General features: G+C 34.7%; 1 protein-coding gene across 1 annotated transcript; it reads right to left on the reverse strand.

Moving 5' to 3' along the window:
- Positions 1–831: 831 nt before the first annotated feature.
- Positions 832–24,638, reverse strand: LOC120350639. The gene is made up of 3 exons (XM_039425040.1): positions 24,446–24,638; positions 8,817–8,901; positions 832–2,069 (listed from the first exon to the last, which is right to left on the reverse strand). Exons 1-3 carry the CDS (start codon positions 24,588–24,590, stop codon positions 1,988–1,990), a joined length of 312 nt encoding a protein of 103 aa, XP_039280974.1. The 5' UTR covers positions 24,591–24,638; the 3' UTR covers positions 832–1,987.
- Positions 24,639–26,518: the final 1,880 nt, after the last annotated feature.

Raw genomic sequence — 26,518 nt, forward strand, 5'->3', positions numbered from 1 at the left:
ATCTGATAGTCAGATCCGTCTCCTTGTATAGGGTTATCTTAATCTCCCTTAACACCCACCCTGTATTCCAAAGGCCGAGGGCCGAATCGGCCAGCAACGGCACGGGTAAACACTCTTCCCCTGAAAGTAAAAATCTCGCGAAAGAAGCAGAGGGTAAAGAATCAGGATAGAGGGAGAAGTGTAGGTCCAGTATCTCCACCGGTCAATACGGTCACCGACCCCGACCCATACCCGACTGTAGCTAGTCCGCGTCGTAGCAATACTTCGCAATTATTAGAAAACCTAGAGGGTGGAATAGGTCATGCTAATAAGTTTAAATATAATTCCTATGATTTAGTTTAATTGGGCTATCCTACTACCTCCGTAAATCCATTGTGCATTCTGGTGACGTCAGTACAGGTCAAGAATAGTTATAGCTATATACTATCCTTGAGCACAGGTAGGGCTCCTACACCAATAAAAATTTGTTGATTTCAGCAGCTGATCTATATCATCTAATTTTTTTATTGGTGTAGGAGCCCTACCTGTGCTGACGTTACCATCAACCACCTGTCATGCACTATGGCTTTGTTTACGGAGGTAGTGGCTAATCCCAATCAGCCCGGACTCGTAAACACACACTCATTTGTGGGAATCCACATTCTTCAGATTACCTGAAATTGATGATGGTTTAACAACCTTAAAATATTTTTCTCGCAAGTTATTATTCAAAATGGCTCTCACAAAGTTGTTAAAATTTTACATTAGCTCTTTACAAAATTAATTTTTTTTCAAATTCTCCACAGAGGTTTTTCGACGACGTAATGGAATTATAATGAATAGGACTCAAAATTCAGTTCAAAATTTAATTCACAAATTCTTCCAGCAATAATCTACTCAAAACTAGAATTAACTAACTGTAATGTAGAATTAGTAACACGGCAACAAATTAGCCTACTTTCAAACTGAAGTCAGGTCTATACTTTCAAACAGGTCTATACTAATTAATATGATTAAAACGACTTATTTTCTATTAACTCCTACAAGAAAGTAAATGGAATGTTACAATGCAATGTAATTTCTCAAATTAAAATAACTAAGATCAAAATCATATTAACCTATTTAAGTGAAATGTTACAATGCAATGTAATTTCTCAAATTAAAATAACTAAGATCAAAATCATAATCACCTATTTTAAAAACAATAACCCAATAGTTCTATCTGATAAAGCAAAGATAAGTGTTTTATGAAATTCTACGAATTATCACCAAGTTAAAAATTGGAACGAAAGTAATTACTCATCCAATATAATTATAATAACAATACCTACAACAACTGATATTTGATAACAATAATGACTAAATAAACTTATTGCTTAGAATAAACTTTATTGCTTAAGATTCTATGTAACTGATATGCTTTGAATTGTATTCAGAAGGAAAAAATAAATTGAATTGAATCAAATGACCATTAGTATCACTTACATTATTAAAAAAACTTATTTTATTGTCTTGTATCATGTTTGATAAATCATTCATGTGGATGAATGCTCAGAAGAATGTTGATGGATCAAAAGTGTAATTCACATAAAACTGTCAGCATTTATTTACAAGAAATGCAGGCAGTTGGAAGTGATTCCCACAACAATCATGTTTATTTCCAGATACATTAAACCATGAAGCTCAGTAGGCAATTGAACGAAGGTAGCTTTCTATTCAATCCACAATTAATTATCAAGAACCATTATTGAAATTTCCATTGCACCATTTTCCTGCTAGCCTATAGCCTACTCTAGTTGAAGTAGCAATAAAACTTATTGTAAATTATATGTAACATTCTTAGAACTACAGCCTCTTTGAATAATTTCTTAATAAATTAGAGGTTTCACTCATCAAGAATATAAGATTTTCTAAATTATCATTTTATTATATTCGAAATAATCGATAGGTCGAATATCAAGGGGCGCTATTGTAGCCTAGTTCTGAAAGTACGTTTTAATACGCAATATTATTTCCCTCCATTTTCCTCTTTCGATTTCCAGCAACCTAACAAACGTTGAACGAATGCCGCACACGGATTCTTCTTAATCCTGAAAAAAAACCAAATGAATCATCAAATTACAAATATTCATTTCACTTTGAAATAAAACTTTTGTCACTGAAGATCTACAGTCCCGCTCCAAGGACCTAATGCTGATGATATAGTGATTGTGTCAGAATCGGCTGAAGACATACAAAACGAGCTAAACCTATGAAGTAACCGTTTAGATAGCCGAGTGTTTACAGTAATTAGCCGAACGAAAACGGAATACATGCACTGCAATTTCTCTGGTGTGAACGCAAACGTGTCACCATACTCACCATCACAATTAGATAATATTCACCTCGATATAAAGTCTCCAAATTCAAGTACCTAGGCTCCTTAATAACTAATGAGTCGAGCACAAAAGAAGACTTGGAAAACAGGATCCAAGCAGGGTGGCAAATGTGGAGAGCATCTACTGGGGTGCTCTGTGACTCAAAAATGCCTACGGTATTCGCACCAAAAGGATATATACATACAAGGATGGGGAAGAATATGAGCAAGAATATATACAAGGATGGGGCTCTGTCAAAATAACGGCTCATTGATAGAGTTTGGCGTGCCTCAGGGCATATTTTAGGTCCTATTCTCTTCGATATCTATATAAATGATTTGCCGATTAATATTGATGGAAACTGTCTGGATGGTTACCAGTTTGCTGATGACTTTGGCTTGAAAATTAATTGCCCATCCAAGTTTGATCTTAAAAAGAACGAGACCATAGTTATTGTATTCTAAATGACTGGTGTACAGCTAATAATCTGTCTCTTAATGATGACTAAACCTCTTATATAATTTTCAATTTCAGAAAGCAGAAGGATGCTGCATCACTCATGTTTCTAAGTGTTATGATTGATTTATGTCTGTCATGGGGGGCGCACATTGATTTTTTGTCAGTTAAACTCTCTATGGCTATGCTTCGCAGACTATGTGTAACTGTTGATAGACCTGTGTTGATGAATATCTGTTACGCACACATTCAGAGTCTCCTATCATATGGAATTATGCTTTGGGCTAGTAGTGTTAAAGCCAATTCAATCTTTGTCCTCCAGAAGAAAGCTATTGGAATCATGTGTACCTAATTTGCCTTTCAATGCTCATTGTAGACCACATTTCATAGAACTTGGATTGCTGACATTGCCATCACTGTGTGTTTTTAATATTTTGTGTTATGTACAAAAGAATTCGGATAAATATGATACAAACCATCACCAAAATTTAAATAGACAAAATAGACATAGACTTATTGAAATTTCACAATATAGCCATTCCAAATCTCAGAGAAACTGGCACTTCATGCCAATAAAATTATATAACTCCACACTACACAAATTAAAGTAACTTGCATTCACTCAATTCGAAAATAAAATAAAACATGTATTAGTCAATAAATGTTTGTACACATTGAACGATTTCTTTTCTATAAACTGAGTACCTACCATTTCTCTTATGATATAATGAGTAACATTTGATCTATGTTTTACATGACTTGTTAATTATTGTATTTTTGTATTTTTTAAACTGACTAAGGAATAATAGTGATTTAAAAAGGATAATTTTGACGAAGTCAATGTATTTTTTGTAAATATTGAATGACTAATAAAATTATATTCTATACACGAGAGCAGTTCGACCCGCCCTTTGTGTATGGTGCGGATGTGCAAGCAAGATAGGAACAGAAGATGCGAATGCTTAGGTGGGCTGGAGGTGTGACCCTGATGGACAAGGTTCGGAATCAATACATTCGTGGCACATTCAAGGTTGCACCAATACAGGAGAAGGTGTGAGAGAGTCAACTTCGATGGTTTGGCCATGTGGCCACAAGACTAATAGGGCGATAATTAACACTGCTGAGGGTAAAAGTGACCGTGGTCGCTCCCCTACGACTTGGGCGAGCAAAATATGTAGAGATATGAAGCCGATGGGTGTAAAACTGGAAATGATAAAAAACAGAGAAGAATGGCGCAAATTGATTCGGAAAGCCGACCCCAATTGACATGGAAGAAGGATAGGATGATGATGATGATGATGATGACTTTGAAATTAAACGATTCAGGGAAATAAATTGTGTGGGTGGTAACTTATTAAAGTAAGATTTATTGGTTGGATTGAATGGTCTATAGTGAGGTCCACGCTATAATGGCAGTGGATAGAGATGGAAGAACAGCGTTGCCTGTTATCTGCCTTAATCAATTATATTTCTACATCGTCAAAAACAGATTTGGCATCGTTGTGGAGCTAGAAAAGGATAGTACTACCTGCTTTTTCGAATGATAGACAAGAATAGCAACATCAAAGTTGATCAAATACTGTCATTATAACGTGGACCTCAGTATATCATAAGGTGACCATCCATCCCGTTTTCGGTGGGACTGTCCCGCTTTTCAGGTTAGTGTCCCACTGTTTTCAGATTTACTTTGGGGACACTTTTATGTCCCGTTTTGGCAGGATAAACGAAAAAAGTCCCGATTTCGATATCATTTTATATTATAAATATTGTTTTATATTCTGGAATGGAATGTTTTTGACTGACTCTTTCACAATAAAAATACAAAGGCAACAAGGACATTGCAAGAGGTCATTCACCTCATAAACGAATCGGTCACCTGTTGAATGTAAGAGGAAGTGATTTGAAAGTCCAACTCCAAGTGGAATCGGCGACCTGTTGCATGTCTGGATTCAAAGTCCAAATACAAGTACATAAAATAAGAGGTCATTCACCTCAAAAACGAATCTGCCACCTGTTGAATATCAGAAAGGCAAAAGTTTCATTTTCAAAAAAACCTCAATTGCATGCAACTACACGTATCTACCTTTATGAGGAAGGAGAGCTTGATACATTCCAACCCTCAAATTTCGAAAAAAAACACCTTTGAAGGGCGGAGCTGGAGGCTTTTCCTTGAACCACCTGTTTGCATGCGACTTGAAGGACCTAACATTATGTTCTCCATGGAAATGCATGAAGGAAGTAGGTAGAGCTTGAAACATACCAGCCCTTGGATTTCGAAAAACACTTCAGGGAGCAGTGCTAGAGGCAAAAATCTACAGATTATTCATACATTCAACAGGTGGCAGATTCGTTTTTGGGGTGAATGACCTCAATGAATCGGCCACTTGTTGATTGTCTGAATGTTGTGAGTTCAAAGTCCAACTCCAAGTAGATTCGGCGACCTGTTGCATATCAGAAAGGCAAAAGTTCCATTTTCAAAAAAAAAAACCTCAATAGCATACGACAACTGATCTAGCGTTATGTCGCTTATAGGAATGAATGGAGGAAGTAGAGCTTGAAACATACCAGCCCTTGAATTTCGAAAAACACCTTAATCGAATCAAATCAAAATCCATTTATTGCCAAAGATAAATTACAAATTGTATAGGCCACGTCATAAAAAACTACATATCATTACATATACTGTATAATGATACCACATACAAAAAAAACAAGAAATCCACATCAATGTCTCGAAAAATCTTCATATTGATGGCATTATATTCATCATTAGTATAAAAACGTTCTCATATTGGAAAATCCTTAATTTTAAGTTTATATTCACTCACAAGTAAGCATCTTATATGTAACAGTACCTGATTATAAAACCTAATTGCACAAGCCCTGAAACTAATATGACTAGATTTTTAACGACAATATTCGTTTCTAAGGTTCAACCCATTTCTTGCGTAGCCTTAGGGAGCGGAGCCGGAGCTAGAGGCAAAAATCTACAGATCTTTCATACATTCAACAATAAACCGATTATTTCTTGGGTTAATGACCTCAACGAACAGAGTGACTCGGACAGTATTTACACTTCATTCGGTAGATTTTACAGTGTAACTTACAATACTTTCAATTGTCAAAGTGTGCTTTTGTGTTTGGTTCGTTATTAATTCAGTATAGGAACTGATGATCCAAAATTATAGTGTACCGGTAATTGTGTTTTTTTTACCAATTGAACAGTAAAGTTTCTCCTGTTCCTATTTCTGTAAATTTTAGTGCTCAAACAGATAAACTAATGAGTTTAGACCGTTTTGTTGTGTCAATAAACAGTAGAAAATATCTTTCACACGGTATGTTTTGTGTTGCATTTATAAAAAATGATGAATTCTCATATCCAATGGTTGGGAGATTATGAAATTCTCATGAGTCATGACAATACATAACATACGGTAAATACTTCTCTATGTATAAGAATCCATTAAATGCTGACAAGCAGTGATAACGTGCCACTTGAATGCAATGCGACGAGAATTAATCAGAGAAGTGAAGACACCTTTAGGCTAGCTTCACACGCATTCGGTTTCATTTGGTTCGGTTCGGTTCGTTACCGAAAACGAATGAGGCTTTCATACATGTCAGGTATGGTATGGCAAATTCGTACGGTTCTAATTAGGTATTTTCTTCTCAAACACAGCTGTGTTTGGATTTTCACAGCTCATGCTGGTATATTTAGATATAACAGCTGATGTTAAATTGTAAGATGTTATTTCTTGAACAACAAAATTTTAAAGTTAATTAAATATTGTGAATTATTTTAATAGTTTCTTTTTGATCATGTTAATTTTGGATGTTCAGAGAGATTATTTTTCAATTGAAAATGTATTCCTTGTTTTGACACATGGTATATAAATTTCATCTCTTCTCTCCATTGATGAAATCATGTGATATTCGTGGAAAAAAAATTCTCCCTGAGATTTAATTTATATCTTTCATATTTTTTAGCAAACTATTCATTGAGAAAAAAATGTTCCTGTGAACTAACAGAAATGAATTGACCATATGATTTTGACTTGGAAAATTTTGAAACAGATAATCACGATATCAGGTTGAAATAAAAACGAAAAAGGCAATCGTGTGTAAAAGACTTAAATTTGTTTTTTCCTGTTTCCCTAGCAACGAATTCGAATATTATGAAACCTATTCGTGTCGAGGGGGCGTTCGGTGCTATGCGGTTGCTATTCGGTACCGAATTCAAACCGAATCATCGTTTCACACTTATCGGAATTTGCCGAAAACGAACCGAGCCGAACCGAAAGTGTGTGGAAGTAGCCTCTCGCTAGCAACAAATTGAAACCTAATGGAATTTATTAGAGTCAAGTGGGCGTTCGGTTCTATGCGGTTTCTATTCGGTACCGAATTCAAATTGAATTACCGTTTCACACTTATCGGAATTTGCCGAAAACGAACCGAAAACAAAACGAACCGAATGAGTGTGAGACTAGCCTAAATCAGCACTTAATAACGGTTGAATATGACTCAGATGAATCAGACTTGGAAGTAAGGAGATTGATGTTGGAGTCAATTGCTCGTTGGTAGTAAGAGTATTCCTACTGGTTCTGGGAAAATGGTAGTAATATTTTTCAGATTTTGTTGTATTGCTTTCTGTCCATTGGAATATTGACATGATCTTGTTCTTTTTTTCTTATTAATTTACACTCATCAACAGAGTCGTCGTCATCATCATGATCATCACCATCGTCATTGTCATCGTCATTATCATCATCATCATCATACCCCTCGTTCTCATCTTCAATTGCTGGTTTAAAATATTGACATCATGATCTTGTTCATTTTTTCTTATTAATTTATACTTTTCATCATCATCATCATCATATTCCTCTTTTTCATCTTCAATTTTAGTTTAAAAATGTATTGTAGTTACTATATTTATTTAATTTTGTGAATTTTCTTTATTAGATTAGGCTTATACTATATTATATTATACTAATCATATTATTAGAATTGTAATTTTTGGTTGTGTCAAGAGGGCTATTATGGAAAGTATTGCTACCTGGTGCCCTTATATTGTAATGGAAATAAATAAATAAGAAATATTTCATGGAATTTTATATTCAACTGAGCCACAAAAAATATTTTTCAAATAAGATTTCAAAATTGGAAGTTCTAATAAATTAGATAAGAAAATACAATAAAATTGAAAACTATTTTTCTACATAATATGATAGATAGGCTATCAGTGGTTCTCAATAGGTATTTCGCGAAAGCTCTGGAATTGGTCCGCAAAAAAGTCCGAGGGATGGAATTGGTCCGCGATAAGAGTCCGAGGAAAGAGAAATTGACTTTTCAAGCTTTACTAGTGTTTTTGAAATTATATTGAAGTATATCAATATTGAAATATGTGAATCAATTTCCTTTCCAAAATGTAATAACGAACTCATCGTATGTTGAAAATACATGTTTCAATCGTAAAAGAAGTAATGAATTTCTAATTTGTAATACAATAAGATAAAATTTTAAATATTGTTTGGTATCTTGATGACGTTTTTGTACCATATGATCGAGTTAGCCAATCAGAAGCATGAAAGTCTATGTCTTTTTTGTATAGTACCTAACTACAGTGAGAACAACCTAAGTACTTGCACTACCAGATTTGTTTGAATGGTAAGCATTATATAGGAATGCTGACTTGAGTGAATCACACTATATCTATTTATTCAATGGAAATAATGTAGGCTTCCAATTTACTATATATTTTATTCTTCCAATTTACCATAAAATTTAGCAGTAATTAACGACGATTAACTTAAGAAAGAAAGAAAGAATTTATATAAATTATCTTTAGAGAAGTATGGAATCATAAAAATAAACTACCATCCCATATGAGAAGTGTATGACTATAGAGTTATTTGAATAGCCTACCACACCCTAATAATCATTGTTACTAAAAATAGAGAACTGATGGTGAGTTGTCTGTTTGTAGATCAAAATTATTATATTAATTTTTTGAAAAATGCTTACCTGCTATTTTCAGTTTTTGGTGCTGGAGCTGCATTGTCAGACTTCGTTGTTTTATCTGGAATACCAATTTCTCGCATATCTCCTTCTGACATAGGAAAAGAAAAGGGCTATTTCAATTTTTATTTAAAATTATATACCTGTATGATTGAAGATGAGTCAAGCTCAAAGCACTCAGGCAGGCTAAAAATCATCTGGTTGAATACTTAGCATATACAGGGAGTCCCAAGAGAAGTGTAACTGCCCAAGATCATAGATTCTAATGAATTTTGCAACAACAGTGACTAGTAAAATTTTCTTATATCGACCTTATTTTGTTTTCGAGATATATAGATTCTTCGATATTTTCCACAATCGTCAATAACTGGAAGAAAACTATAATAAAAATCCAATAAGCTACTAAGGATATGGTTGGGAAGAGGAGGAAATTTCTGATAAGATCCCTATAATGTTTTCCTCTTCGAACTTTTTATGAGCGTTGAAACTGATTGAAATTTGGCTTTGAGCTTGACGAATGTAGCCTACTTTTTACAACTTTCAGCGCTCATAGAATGATTAAAACCGTTAATCTATGAAACAAATATATGAATATTATTGAAAATTTAATCCTTTTCCATAGAACTTGACTGATATCTTGACGATTTTAAGAAATATTTAAAAATCAGTACATTTCCAAAATCAAGGTCGGTATAAGAAATTTCTACTGGACATGATTTCTGTTGCAAATTTCATGTAGAATCCATTTGTCTTTGACTGTTACACCTTTTGTGGGACACTCTGTATGAGTAAGTTGGAATGTGAACACCGGAGGTGCTCTCACCTCCGTTAATGATGATTATACTTTCAAACCACCCCCAGCACCTCAGTTAGCACAGTGATTTGGGGTGAGGACTTTTGATATGATTACCTCGTAACTATCATTGAAACAGCTTTAGGTTCAACAATTGTGCTCCAAGCTTTTCCCTGTAGAAAATTTATCATGCTTCAGTTTTGTGTAGTTAGTCATGCAGGTGAATTGTTATTTAATATTATTCATCATCTTTTTATAATTTTATTTTATATAATTTCATGTTCTATCATTTTTGAGAACTATTAAAATCTCTTAAATCTCTCATTGAGTAAATTATTACTATTTTGCCACTTTCTTTTTTTTCTCTCTCATTGAGTGAAATTATTACGATTTTGCCACTCCATTGTTGTATTATACTAGCCTGTTTATATTTATATTATAAAACTTTAAAGTGTTTTCTGTTGAGTGCTATATATATATATATATATATATATTATATATATATATATTGTGGTGCTCTTCCTGGGGGAGTCACTCTCACCTCCAAGGATAGGACAACACACGTAGGGTGATGTAATGCTGTATTGAAATGCCCCACGTTGGGCGCCAAATCATGTGGAGCGGTATTTGAAGGCTTCACATATGTAGGGTGAATCTTGTACTGAGTCAATGGTGTAGCGGTTATAAATTTTGTAATGGTGTGCGTGGACGCGGAATGTACACCAGACTGATTGATTCACTACAAGATTCAATACAATTGTCGGAATCGCAGGAGGCCTAAACGCTCGCTCACCCTTGATTCTTCTAATGACAGATTGTATAAAGCTGAAATTTTTATAAGCAGTGTAGCGATCGCTAAACACTGAAGACGGATACCTTAAAATTATTACCTGTGAAGAATGAGCATACAAAATCATACAGGTCGAGCAAAAATCCCGATGTAGATAATTTACGGGACTGCGTCTCTAATAAGTTCTGAAGGATTAAAATACGGTATTTGGACCAAATATCGTTCAGAATATATTTCGAGAACAGAGTCTTGTCGGGTTTTAAGCTCTATTGTAGGAATTTATATGATCTATGGCTGCATCTGCTGTACAATTGATGTGTTCGCTCCTAAGTCGAGGTAGGTAACAGATAAAAGCTGATATATGAGCAGGTAAGGACAAAGAATAAATATCTCGATCTGACCCCACTCGCTACATCCACTTAGACCTGTTCCAATATCCAGCTTAATTCAATTATTTCAATGATCGTATTCGATCGGTTCTTGATGATATAGAATGTATCAGACACAATAATTGACAGGCTTAAGAAATAATCGAACTCAGAAAGCGAATTAACAAAACTGAAATATATTATAATAAAATATATGATCATACAGTGCAGATTCAGAATTTGATTTACAGGTTGATAATAATTTAGCATTAACAGAATAGTTAAAAATTCTCTTGTGCTTGCATGATACCATGCGTGATTCAACAGAATTTTACAATTGATAAAATTGAACAGTTTTGAAAAAATAGTGAAAAAATGAATTATAAAATATTTTTAAAAAATGCTCGGGGTCGTGGTTCTGGCAGCGGAGGATAGTTAATCAACTACAAATTCTTAGAAATTCTATATGAATAAATTCTAGGCTCTTAATAACTAAAAGCGCTTGTCGGCGTGGCCAATAATTTAACGAAGAAAAAATTTATGTTTCTGCACTGAAATATTTTTTGAAGCGTAGATTGGGGCCCCTTTTAAAACTTATAACTCACGTGAATTTCCTTGGCGGTCGTAGTTTTCTTCTTTAGATCAAAAATCGTTTGATCGGCAGCAATCCAGGCTTCGGTTTAAGCACGTGTGGAATTTTAATTTAAATATCTCCTTCACCGAATTAATTAAGGGATAATTTACTTTAAGCTTTTAAATTTATCGATTGATGAGAACATAAATTTACAAATAACAAATAGATTGACCTAAAATATCGGCTCACAAATAGAACATATAAAAATCGAACAAGAAATTTTCACAAATAGGTCTTGGTAACTATAAAAAGAGATCTGAACGGTGAGGATTTCAAAAGGGAAGTGCTGTCTTTTTCTCTAAGCTTCTTTGCTAGACCTTTCTTTTGAGAATCTCGATGTAATAATTTGCATAAAAATTTGCCATTGGTAGAACGCTTGTGACGTAGACATGACGTCAGTGGCAAGCAGTAGAATATAATTCCTTTAATTACAATAATGATTCAATTTATGTAATTCTTAAAACTGCTCAATCTTCTAGACATAGTTCCTCTCATACAATGTACATGTGTTAGCGTAAATGATAAGGCAGGGTTGTTGTCTGATAATAGATTAACATGTGTTGCTTTCAAACGATCACCTTCTTGGTGCTATTTCTATGCACTATGATTGGCTTAGGCTTGCCAAAGAGATTTAATTACCATGTGGTTCAGTTGAATTAAATCATTAATAAATTAATATTCTTGTACAATTTTATTAGGTTTGAGACTGTTATAATTAATTTCTGCCGTTTTATCAATAATATAATTTCATGCTATGACCTATTTAGTTACAATAAGACCTGACATATAATATAATTCTTAAATAATAAATAATTTCAACGATAATACATACATTTTATTTTTTTATTTGAAATTCTTGGTCCTTTATTGATAGTTTTATAATTTTTAGAGATGGTATTATATCTTACGTGAAGCCAGCATGACATTTGACAATACTTTGAATTAGTCAGCTGCGTTCGAACTGTTTTAAAAACATCTGATCGATAGTAAACAAAGTGTAACCTCAAAATCAGTGAGCGATTCATAAACAATTTGTGCTTTATTTGCAAAATAATTACAATTTATTGAATAATTTTTTCTAGAAAATATTCAGTACAGAACGGTACTCTTATCTAATATACAGTTATTGATAAGTAAGCTTTATCGCTCAGTCGCTAACTATTCCTTTAGCAAATTCTTTCATTTTAAAAGGTAATCACAATTTTTCTCTCTTTTCATGAGATCTATTTGAAAGATTCATCACACAAAAGCCCCAGGATATTTTAAATAGGTAATTGGGAGACGAGTCGAAACAATGACTATTTGAAAAATCCGATATTGTGATGAATACACCATTTCATCTCCTTACTTCTATGAAAACTCAACACTTAACACTAAAAACAATATATCGTGCACTTTTGGCTACGAGAAAATAAATAATTGATTGTTCCTTTCATTGGATACAATCGAAATACAGTAATTAATGAGGTCTCTTTGGATCCTTCATTAAAACAACTCCACAACTTCCATTCACGGGTGGCTTATGAGCAGACCCATAACTATAACAAATATACAAGATTTCACATATTATCCTCTTAAGATTCAAACAGTATTGGCAACAAATATAGATTTTCATCATTTTTTCATGGTTATTACAGGTTTCGACTCTTTATTCTGGCTTTTACATAAATTGGGTGAGAGTGTGATTTTACTTCGGTGACTTGACAATCGTCTACCGTTTGACTCGAGCAATTCCTTATTTGCGCTTAGTACGTTGTGTACAAACAGGGTTACACTTGAAATGGCTTTCTTGATTTTTATCAATGCTGGTTACACATATTAAGTATTCAAGATTACATTTATCAATTTGAATTTCAATTCATGATCTTTTGATGCAACAGTAATAAATTTCACATTTAAAGGTAAGAATTTCATTTTCTTTTTTTTAGCTTTTTAGCAATACATTTATATGACATAGAACATGCGCATTTCGTGCAATTTAACATAAATATATATTTTTGGTTGCGTTTTTTACTTACAATTTCACATTAAATAATAGGTTACATTAATTAATAACGATATTGCTTCGATTCTATTAACATTGACTCTAGGATTTCGTACACATTGGTTGGTGGGACGAAGAAAATTATCGAACAGGCTTTGGTTCTGAATAGATTTCTTGATCGATTCTGTATTTCGAGGTTATATTGACGTATTTTTTCAAATAAACTTTGTTTATTTTCTTTCCTCCTATTCACTACTAACTTCATCTGATTTCTAATTTACAAATATTTTCTGTTGATAATACAATTTTTGTTTTTGTTTTCCAGTTGTGCGGCTTGTACCAGGCGATTGTTTCTGTGATGATTGTAACATGAGGCAGACGGCTTGATCAGGTTGGTAAATTTTTAGAGTTGTTTTGTAGTTTTATTTTCTTCTGTTATTAAAGTTGATTTCGGTTTCTTCATTTGAAGTGAATTAATAATATTTCCTTATTGGCTGAGATGCGGCGAAGTTTAGGCTATGTTGATTAGGCTGCAGTAGAAAAATGCTAGCTGCAAAGATATGATTCGATGGGTAGGCTGTGACCATGAAAAGTTTGATGATTGATGTAATTTACAACGTAGCTTTCAGTTAATTAAAATATTATTCTTTCCTCAAGCCCCCATCTAAATTTGATTTCAGTATTATTCAAGGTCCAATTCCGATTTGTGACTATCTGTTTTACTAAACTTGGCTTAAAACGAATGTGCCGGTGGTGTCTGTGTGTCTTTCCAAATGATATTTTCCTTTTTTGCATGCCGGTGTACAGTCTACTGGATTTTAACCGGACATGACTGCGGTGGTTGTAGGTCTTTCTTAATAATATTTTTCTCCTATCTTGCATGCTTGTAAAAGATTTGATGTAGGATTTCAGCCTAACATGATGGCGGTGGTTGTAGGTTCTTCTAGATATTCTTCTTCTTTCTTGAATTGTTTTGCTGCTTGTGTGTGGTCTTGACTTTATGCGGATTTTAATTGTTCTAATGTTGTTTTCTGATTGTTTTTGATGGATACTGATTTGATGTGTTGCAGGTGCTGTCCTCGGTGGATGGACAGTGATGTGGGCGGTCGGCGGTCCGGGCTGCTCTTTTACTCGGCGGGCAACGTCCTTGGACTCCTGGTAGTCGGCGCGCGGTGGTATGGGCTGTCCCTCTACCTGATGGATGTCGTCCTCGGCCTGGCGGGCGATGTCGGCTGGTCCCTCTCGGCGTTCTGCGGTGTGCGGCACGACTTCAGTCTTGACATTCTCGGTAGGTTGGTCTTCCTTATATGTGTCATGTTCGTTTGCCTGTTTTATGACCTCCTCGTCGAGTATGTTTGCTTCTGCATGCATGGGCTCAGTCTCTGGTCCACTATTGATTCTAATTGTCTGACTTTTCTCCTTGATTTGCTGTCCTAACATCCTGCTTCTTTCCGCTGCTTCCTCCAACTGTTGATCCAGTTTCTCAAAACCTTGTTCATTTACCTTCTTTGCTTCTTGAACTTCCTTTTTTAATTCTTCCTTTGTTTGGTCGCTTTTTTCATTTAGATTGTTTATTGCTTCATTTGTTTTCTTCGATGCTTCTTTTATTTGTTTGTTGTCTTCCTTTAATTCTTCTTTTGTTTGGTCGTATTTTTTATTTAAATCGTCCATCATCTTGGTTATCGCTTTCAGGAGGGTGTCCGTATCCAGTGCGGGAGCGGGCATACATCTAACGGTCATCTGCTGGTTTTTCATCCGAGCAACGGTGCGAGAAATGGGAGTTCCTGTTTCTGAGGCGTCGTCGTCCGTATGCTCTCCCGATGTTTCGTCCTCTGGCTCTTGGGCTGCCGAAGGATCCTCCACTAGAATGCAGCTCTCCTCCACCTGCGTCGAAGATAAATCATCCAGTACATTGGGATGGAAATCGGCGGATGCGGTGGCAGATGCGGACGGCGGCGAACAATCGGGTGAGATGTCCTCAGTGTCCGACAGACTTGGATTGACCTGGTCGTTTCCTGCCATGGTTTGTGAGAAAATAATGCGACGAACGTGTGCGGTGAATAAAAAACGTGAAAGTGTTGATGTGATATACAAAATAATTAACAAGAAATCCAATAGAAATTGCTATAGCTTCGTAGTGCGTGAAATACAGAAAAAGTGGTTTAGCAATGTGTTCAGTGATAAAATGAGTCAAGTTAGCAATATCGTTAACATAAAAATGACAAGAACATACAGGATACACAGTGAACACTCATGCGGTAATACAGGTACGCCTCTTATAATTTATTATTACTATTATTATAAATATTTTACTTTTATAATTTCTTGCCGCAATTCTATATATAGGGCTAGTATTCTTCGCAAAATTTTATATAAAAGCAATGATGCTCTGCTTGAATTCCACAATATATCCGTGATTTAATTTTACTTCCCTCTTTATGCTTTAAAAACTTTTAAAAATGTAAATAACTTCAATCCTCTTTTCCGTAAATTTTTATAAATTATTTTAATATAGACCTAATATTCTTCAAATAATATCACCTTTCTTATGATATTCTTATACCTGTGACTTATAGTATGACCAATTTTCGAATAACACAATAATAAAATTCTGAGTTCGATTTTTCCTCTAAAAATTCATCAATCGATAAATTTCTTTTCTGTTCAAAAATTGGTATGGTACGACTTGTTATTTTATATAACAGTGAACAGTTAATACTAAATTCGAAGAAATTCACAACCATGAATTTTTCAAAAATTTTCTCGTTGTCAGCGCTATAGTATACTGAGCAACTAAATAATCCTCGTGGTCGATTATCTGCCTCTTCAATGCCTATCACTGTTGGGCGCCAAATCTTGTGGTGCTCTTCCTGGGGGAGTCACTCTCACCTCCAAGGATAGGACAACACACGTAGGGTGATGTAATGCTGTATTGAAATGCCCCACGTTGGGCGCCAAATCATGTGGAGCGGTATTTGAAGGCTTCACATATGTAGGGTGAATCTTGTACTGAGTCAATGGTGTAGCGGTTATGAATTTTGTAATGGCGTGCGTGGACGCGGAATGTACACCAGACTGATTGATTCACTACAAGATTCAATACAATTGTCGGAATCGCAGGAGGCCTAAACGCTCGCTCACCCTTGATTCTTCTAATGACAGATTGTATAAAGCTGAAATTTTTATAAGCAGTGTAGCGATCGCTAAACACTGAAGACGGATACCTTAAAATTATTACCTGTGAAGAATGAGCATACAAAATCATACAGGTCGAGCAAAAATCCCGATGTAGATAATTTACGGGACTGCATCTCTAATAAGTTCTGAAGGATTAAAATACGGTATTTGGACCAAATATCGTTCAGAATATATTTCGAGAACAGAGTCTTGTCGGGTTTTAAGCTCTATTGTAGGAATTTATATGATCTATGGCTGCATCTGCTGTACAATTGATGTGTTCGCTCCTAAGTCGAGGTAGGTAACAGATAAAAGCTGATATATGAGCAGGTAAGGACAAAGAATAAATATCTCGATCTGACCCCACTCGCTACATCCACTTAGACCTGTTCCAATATCCAGCTTAATTCAATTATTTCAATGATCGTATTCGATCGGTTCTTGATGATATAGAACGTATCAGACACAATAATTGACAGGCTTAAGAAATAATCGAACTCAGAAAGCGAATTAACAAAACTGAAATATATTATAATAAAATATATGATCATACAGTGCTTATTCAGAATTTGATTTACAGGTTGATAATAATTTAGCATTAACAGAATAGTTAAAAATTCTCTTGTGCTTGCATGATACCATGCGTGATTCAACAGAATTTTACAATTGATAAAATTGAACAGTTTTGAAAAAATAGTGAAAAAATGAATTATAAAATATTTTTAAAAAATGCTCGGGGTCGTGGTTCTGGCAGCGGAGGATAGTTAATCAACTACAAATTCTTAGAAATTCTATAACTAAATATATTATATATTAATAAAATATATATTATATATTAATAACTAAAAGCGCTTGTCGGCGTGGCCAATAATTTAACGAAGAAAAAATTTATGTTTCTGCACTGAAATATTTTTTGAAGCGTAGATTGGGGCCCCTTTTAAAACTTATAACTCACGTGAATTTCCTTGGCGGTCGTAGTTTTCTTCTTTAGATCAAAAATCGTTTGATCGGCAGCAATCCAGGCTTCGGTTTCAGCACGTGTGGAATTTTAATTTAAATATCTCCTTCACCGAATTAATTAAGGGATAATTTACTTTAAGCTTTTAAATTTATCGATTGATGAGAACATAAATTTACAAATAACAAATAGATTGGCCTAAAATATCGGCTCACAAATAGAACATATGAAAATCGAACAAGAAATTTTCACAAATAGGTCTTGGTAACTATAAAAAGAGATCTGAACGGTGAGGATTTCAAAAGGGAAGTGCTGTCTTTTTCTCTAAGCTTCTTGGCTAGACCTTTCTTTTGAGAATCTCGATGTAATAATTTGCATAAAAATTTGCCATTGGTAGAACGCTTGTGACGTAGACATGACGTCAGTGGCAAGCAGTAGAATATAATTCCTTTAATTACAATAATGATTCAATTTATGTAATTCTTAAAACTGCTTAATCTTCTAGACATAGTTCCTCTCATACAATGTACATGTGTTAGCGTAAATGATAAGGCAGGGTTGTTGTCTGATAATAGATTAACATGTGTTGCTTTCAAACGATCACCTTCTTGGTGCTATTTCTATGCACTATGATTGGCTTAGGCTTGCCAAAGAGATTTAATTACCATGTGGTTCAGTTGAATTAAATCATTAATAAATTAATATTCTTGTACAATTTTTATTAGGTTTGAGACTGTTATAATTAATTTCTGCCGTTTTATCAATAATATAATTTCATGCTATGACCTATTTAGTTACAATAAGACCTGACATATAATATAATTTCTTAAATAATAAATAATTTCAACGATAATACATACATTTTATTTTTTTATTTGAAATTCTTGGTCCTTTATTGATAGTTTTATAATTTTTAGAGATGGTATTATATCTTACGTGAAGCCAGCATGACATTTGACAATACTTTGAATTAGTCAGCTGCGTTCGAACTGTTTTAAAAACATCTGATCGATAGTAAACAAAGTGTAACCTCAAAATCAGTGAGCGATTCATAAACAATTTGTGCTTTATTTGCAAAATAATTACAATTTATTGAATAATTTTTTCTAGAAAATATTCAGTACAGAACGGTACTCTTATCTAATATACAGTTATTGATAAGTAAGCTTTATCGCTCGGTCGCTAACTACTATTCCTTTAGCAAATTCTTTCATTTTAAAAGGTAATCACAATTTTTCACTCTTTTCATGAGATCTATTTGAAAGATTCATCACAATATATATATATATTGTGATGAATATATATATATGTATATATATAATATAATGTAATATAATGTATATATATATATACAGAGTGGCGTAAAAGTCACTGGACACTGCTATAAACAAAGACTGTATTTATTTTTTATTACAAAAAATACTTAGAATTATTTTTTATGTTCAAACTGTTTTCCGTCTTCATTAATACATCTTTCCAATCTTTCGGGAACACTGTGACATACTTTATGGCATAGCCTGGTATCACTGTCCAAACCTTTAAATGCGTCGTGTATGTAGTCTTTCAGTTCGTCGATTGTCTGAGGCTTTCGAGAATAGACAAAGCCCTTGAGGAAACCCCATACGAAAAAGTCCATGGGCATGATATCTGATGAACGTGGAGGCATGTCTATATCTGCCCCTCGTCCAATCACTTCTCTGTGGAAAGTTTCGTTTAAATAATCGCGAACGTTAGTGGCATAATGTGGTGGAGCACCATCGTGTTGAAAGTAAATTTCTTGAACGTTTTCAGCACACGTCATGAGTCCTGGTACCACGTAATTCTGAAGCATATCCAAGTATTTATCTCCTGTCACAGTTCCTTCAAAAAAATATGGTCCAAGAACGCCAAATGATGATATTGCCCCCCAGACACTCACACCAGGTTGTTTTAGTTGTTGTTCTAACAAAAGATTTTGATTGTCAGTATACCAGTAAGTACAGTTATGTCTGTTAACTTGTCCGCTTAACTTAAAATTAGCCTCATCAGACCACACAATTTTATTAAACAAGTTAGGATCGTGTTTCTTTTCGTTAAGCATCAATTCACAAAATTGAAGACGTCGATCTTGATCATCTTCAAGTAACCCATGTAGCAAAAGTGGAATGTAAACTTTGAAATTCCGTTTGTGTAATATTCTTTGCACAGACCTTCGTGATAAATCCAGCTCAGATGCTAATCGTCTTGTTGATTTTCGTGGACTGTTGGTCACAGCTAAACATACCCGCAACACATTTTCCTCAGTTGAGACTATTGTTGGGCGGCCAGATCTTGGTGCATCCATAACAGATCCATGTTGTTCAAATCTATCTCTTATGTCGTATACTGTTTGTCTAGATGGTGGTTTTGATGTAAAGTGTCTACATGTTCATTAACATCTGCAGTAGCACCACTTTTATAAAATGTTTTTAAAGCGAAGATTCTTTCTTTTTTCGTTAACATCGTGACAACTGTTTAACAAAAAAAAAAAAACTAATTCGGAAACTACAGCTTCGGACACGTCTCACAGAACACACTTTCAAAAACTGACTAGATCGATTGTTGTGTTTGTCATTGCATGGTATTGCCAACTTGACAAGGCGTAATTATCAACATTTTGTAATACCAACATCATGGGCTGAAACTATTGTACTACATCTTCCTGTTATTTTATTTTTTCTTTTAGCCAACTGTCCAGTGACTTTTGCGCCACTCTGTATATATATATATATATATATATATATATATATATATATATATATATATATAACAAAAGAAATAGAGATGAGGACTCAATGCTCTATAAGCTCACAATTAGCACGAATTTTTAATCAGATGGTGAAACGTTATATGACCAAAAAGATTAAACAATTATTATAGGAGGCAAACTGGTTTCCCTTCAATAAGCCACGCATTTTGAAACTTTAATGGAAGCTTTCATTTTGTATTCAATAGTAATGTCCGCAGTGACGTATCCAGAAGAACATTTTGTGGGGGGGAGGATATTCGTTTAAATATTTTGTAAGAACTGACTTCAATGAGCTCAAATCGATGCACATTATTCCTTCAAGTCCTGTGGATTTTTCTATCACTATCACTAGAATTTGAACAGAATGGACTATGTAAATTATAACGTTTTATTATCATACAGACGGCATTGAAACATTCTTACTTTTCTGACCCTGATATGGTCATTAAAATGTGCACTCTTTAAAAACATGAAAAACATATAATCATTTATTACAGAGCTTTGATAGTGTTCAGGCCTATAAAACTTTCAAGAGGGAGTAGCCCACAGAACACAAAAAACTCGAAAGGAATGTTAGTTTTCAAGTGGAAATAGCAAATCATCCCACCAAATTGAAGATATATTCTCAGAATTTTCTGGGGGCAAGCCCCTGGACTCACCATTGGTGGAGGTTATGGAATAGCCCCCAAAGTTTAGGTGCTTTCTACTCTGATGTTCTCATAGCCTACTATAGAATAAATATGATACATAGAAATCTACATGAATGAATTCCTATAACTCTACTGATTCTGATGTGTGAATCCGCCTTTTGATAAAATTCAAGACCGTGGTCACAGCCCATTTTACCACAGAAGAGGCCCACTAATGTCTGTCAATTATGGCATTCTATTTCAAATTGGACCATTCAACGAAAGAGCTGGAAGTCATCGAAGCTATTATAGTCATTTGAAAACTGACCATCTTTTTTGTTGACACTCATTTGTGATGTTACAACTTTCTCCATATAAAAATCGGATCTCCCATTCAAATCCGCCTTTGATGAATTTCAAGACTGTGGTCGCAGCTCATTTTACCACAGAGTAGGTCCACTAATGTCTGTCAATAATGGCATTCTATTTAAAATTGGACCATTCAACAAAAGAGCTGACTGAGCTGAAAGTCATTGAAGCTATTATAGTCATTTGAAAACTGACCATCCTTTTTGCGACACTCAATCTTCATTGTTACTCTTATTATGATAAGAGTATAATTCCTCACGAAGTAATGAGACAGCTCAGAACTTCATAAAGAGTCTTGATAAGGAAAGGCTCAATCGGTGGATTGTAGCTATGGAGGAAATGGACTTCACACACTCCAGCAGGAAGTCATGGAACTTGCTACGCAAACAGGGAGCTGCAAGTTCAATATACCACACAACATCTAAAGCCATGCCTGACGAAATTGCAGACAAGATTGAACAAAATTCAGGTCCCAGTATACCACAGAGTGAAAAAGCTGCAATGAAAAGGCGTCTCAGGAGAGCACTGAATGAGTGTGGTGAGAGATCGGCATTTGTGAACCCAATCACTTCTGAAGAAATAACTGAAGCAATAAAGAGAATCAAGTGTGGGAAATCACCTGGAGCTAATGGTGTAATGCCGGAATTTATCAAACACCTAGGGCCACATGCAATCTACTGGCTGTCTCAATTGTTCACAGCAATCATTGATCAGGCCAGAATACCAAGAATGTGGAAGAAATCAAAAGTTGTTGCTGTACTGAAGACAGGGAAGGATAAGGAAGACCCATCTAGCTACAGACCTATATCTCTCCTGTTAGTCACACATAAACTCTTTGAAAGGATTATTCTGTTGAGGATAAGTGGTAGAGTGGAGGAAAATCTCCCAGTTGAACAGGCAGGCTTCAGAGAAGGTAGAAGCTGTGAAGAACAGGTGTTATCACCATTCATTGAACATGGATTTGAGAAGAAATTGAAGTCAGGCACTGTTTTTTTTTGGACCTAAGCGCAGCTTTAGCGTCACCCTTGCTCTTCAACCTCTACACTGCAGACATTTCAGACACCAGGTCACGTAAGTTCTTCTATGCAGATTACATTGCTCTTATAGTCCAGGGACCAACATATGAATTGGTGGAGAGAGAACTGAACAAGGACCTGAGTGTTCTGAGGAAGTATTTTTCTGACTGGAAACTTGAGCCAAATCCAGCTGAGGCACTGAGCACGGCATTTCATCTTGATAACAGAGAAACTAATTGTCAACTCAATTTTGTCTTCTGTGAGGAGAGAGTAAATCACTTTGAGGCCCCTCGCTACTGGGAAGTGAAGCTGGATAGAACTCTAACCTTTTGACAGCATCTTGAGAGTCTCAAGAACAAACTGGAGACTAGGAACAACATAATAAGTAAGTTGGCTGGTACAAGCTGGGGATGCAGTGTGAAGGCTCTGAAAACATCTAGTATGGGAGCACAGCACTCATACTAAGAAAATAGACATCACCCTGAATGAGACGATGAGGAGAATGAGTGATACCATGAGACCCACTGGAACTGAGTGGTTGCCTGTCCTATGCAACATTGTTCCACCAGCATTGAGAAGAGAAGAAAGGACTTATCAGTTGATGAACCACTTATCCTCCAGACAAGAGCTGCCACTAATGAAGGATATGCTGAATCCACCCCTTAGAAGATTGAGGTCTAGGCATTATCTCCAACTGGTGGAAGTTGAGAGAAAAGATATTATAGAATTGTGGCGGCAGGAATGGTTTCAGGTCAACATTAAGAATAAGACGTTGGTGGAAGACCCATCTGTGCCTTTGCCTGGAATGGATTTGGAGAGGAAACTTTGGTGCAGGTTGAATCTCTTTCGTACATCTGCAGGCAGGTGTGCTCAAGCACAGACTACTTGGGGCATAGCCACTGACCCCCACTGCACCAGTGGAGATGTGCAGACGATGCAGCACTTGGTGGAAGACTGACTACTGTATTCCTATGAAGGGGGACTCAGGGGTATTCACCTGGCGGATGAACGTGCCATGTCCTGGCTGGAGGGGACTGTGGGAGAGCCTGGCATTTGACCTACCAAAAATGAAGAGAACACAACGAGACATATTTATTTTGAATATTATAAACGCTATATGTATGTTTGATCCATTAGATTGTCTATATGTTGTTGTTTGTGTGTTTTATTACTGAACTGGGCCTGAAAAAATCAAAAGCATATATATATATATATATATATATATATATATATATATATATATATATATATATATTATATATATATATATACTCAATCTTCACATTGCATTTGTGATGTTACAATTTTCTCCTTATAAAAATCGAATCTCTGATTCAATATTCAAAATCAATAAAAGTCAATAATCAATATCAATGTCTGTATAATAGAAAAATGTACATGACGCTCTTTCATCAGCTGTTTGATGATGCTGGAATATTTTGTAATTTTCTCTTTCCAAATTGATAAATAATTTTAATAAAGATAAAGGTTAAATAGAATTCGAAACAGATTAAAATTAAAGTCTATTGAAATACTGAAAATATAACTTGATATTTTAAGTTTCAATGTTGGTACGGATGATGTCATAGGGCGTAACGAGCAAATTCTTCTTTGTGTGCTCTCTCGCTTTTAAAATGGCTTCTTGATGTGTTGTGTATAAATTTAGCTTGGCTTTTTTAAAGATTATAAGAATTGAATTATTATAGTTTCTGTGAAGTTGAGTAATTCTATTGAGATGAAAAAAGCCTGTAACCAGTTAAATTAAATTATTATAAACAGATAAGTACTTAGTTTGTAAGAAGATCATGTTTTGTGTAATGGTTCTATTGAGTGTTTTGTGTTTCAAATGCCTAAGCATTATGAAAATTATAATCCGATTTGCTCTAAACTGGAGTTCTTATTTAGAAACAGTAAACCCATTCATAATTTCTGTCAGGATATTGGTAAAGGGAACCGATAGCTTTTCTTTAGGTGATAGGTGAAAACTATCAAACCTTTCGGAGGAATTCGGTAGCACGGCACATTCTATCAAATATTATATTGATAATAGATTCTATTCTAGAGTGATCATATTCTATCAAAATATGGAAAAATTAAGCACGGTTTTCTATGGATAGGCCTAATGAATTTGAGAATTCATCTCAACTTACCGTACTTTAGAACTTTTGAAGACCAGGGATCGAGGTAAATGATTTCGGTTACACTGGCTGTATTAGAAGGGTTAGGAGACAAATCTTCTCTTGATATTTCGTGTCGGGCTATTGTTACACCGTCAGGGTATCTTACAGCAAGCATCGGCTCCTTCCCTACGAATGATGACTGCACACGAATTAAGTATCTTTCCTGTCAAATACAAAACTAACTTATAATTGGCGATTTATATACTCTTCGGAGAAGAGATGAAGAGGAAGATGATGATGGGGAATATAAAAATGTGGAGGAGTAGTAAAAGGAGAGAAAACAAGACAAAGAAAAGAACAATGTAAAAAGGTGGTCGAGAAGGATGAGGAGGAGAAAACAGAAGAAGGGAATATTGAGTTGCATTGCTTTTTGTTTGACCCAATAATGGAGTAACTCAAGTTTTCATTGACATTTGCACAGTAACAGTAGTTGAAACCAAATTCAATTTTAAACTAGATTAATCCATATCCTATTATATTAAGCGATCAATTTCTGTATAAATATATTCATATATTTACATGGTTATGTGGTTATATGGGTATATATTTATGTTCAACAGATCTCGAAAACAGCTCTAACGATTTTCACGAAATTTGGAACAAAGTAGGTTTATGATATGAAGATTAGATTGCACTAGGTCTCAGCCCTTGGATAACTCGCTGAAGGAAATTATAAGGATGAATACGTCCTTGGAAAAACAGCTGGAAATTTTGTCATCTGTCAATACCGTAATGAAAGATAGCAAACAAGTGCATGTGTGTGGGCGGATCATCCAGCTGATCTCACGAGAAGAAAAATTCAGCAAGAGAAACTTATTTCCGTTTATTTCTCTCTTTTTAGAAAACTTGTTTACTTCAGAAAGTCCAAAATAGTAACTATAGTGAGGTCCACGTTATAATGGCAGTGTATGATTGACAATACTGTTGATGTCCTTTTCTATCATACAACAAAACAGATAGCGCTATCTCTCTCCAGCTTTGCAATGTTGTCTGTTTGCCAGAATATTTTATTTTTACTTTTGACAGTTACTGTACAAAAGTGAGCAAACAATTCTCAGCCGCCAATTTTTTCTTCATTCCATCAAAATACTTTAGTACACGAGTCATATAATTGATTTAAGATGTATTTTTGAAACAATGAAATAATTTTTGACATTACCATACGAGAAACACAAATTAAAATACCTGAAATGACATTTTTAATTTTGATAACTCACCATCCTAGACTTCATTCATGCTTCAGTTAGCCTACACATTATAGGTTAGACTTACTCATACTGGTATGAATAATATTGAAAGGATATTTCAGAATTATTTCCATCGAAATTACTTATTTCAAATAAGATTTATATTTTTCTATTATTTTTAAAAGAAATTGGAATAGAATACCTACCGAATAACTTGATTCCTTTTGTTTTGAAGTTCGAGTTGGTGTATCACAGCTTTTCAAATTAGCTGCCATTTCAGGTTAGTAAATCTGATCCCCGTTATAAAAGCATATAGTTTAGGATCAAATTATGAAAAAAATCATTTTATTGATGAATTAATTAATTTGGAATAAAATTTATTATTTTATTAAAGGAATTGAAATTATTATCAGATCAAATTTAATGGGATAAATTGAATGACAGCTGTGTACACTCAGTGGCAAAATTGAGTCAATTTGGCAACGTTGTTCTCGTATCTTTCTTCACTGCCATTATAACGTGGACCTCACTATAGATGATGTTAGTGTAGAATAGTACATATTGTAGCAAACATAGTATATCATTTGTAAAGCCGTATTTGACCTACATGTGCCCAGCTGGCAGTCTGTCAGTAGAGCATGTGAATTTTGAATATTTTTGATATTTATGCGCCTGCTGAAATAAAAATACCATATGGTTCTTACCAGCTCTTCAAGGCGCTTATACCAAACTCTGCTATCAATCGCTGCAAACTACTGCTGCTTTATCAATCGTCAATCTTTACCGCTGCATTGACTGACTCCTCAATCATAGATGTTGAAGAGGTAGATAAATATAAGGATTTCAAATTTGCACA

This window comes from Nilaparvata lugens, chromosome 3 (assembly GCF_014356525.2).
Source record: "Nilaparvata lugens isolate BPH chromosome 3, ASM1435652v1, whole genome shotgun sequence".
In the NCBI taxonomy this organism is placed as follows: Eukaryota; Metazoa; Arthropoda; class Insecta; order Hemiptera; family Delphacidae; genus Nilaparvata; species Nilaparvata lugens.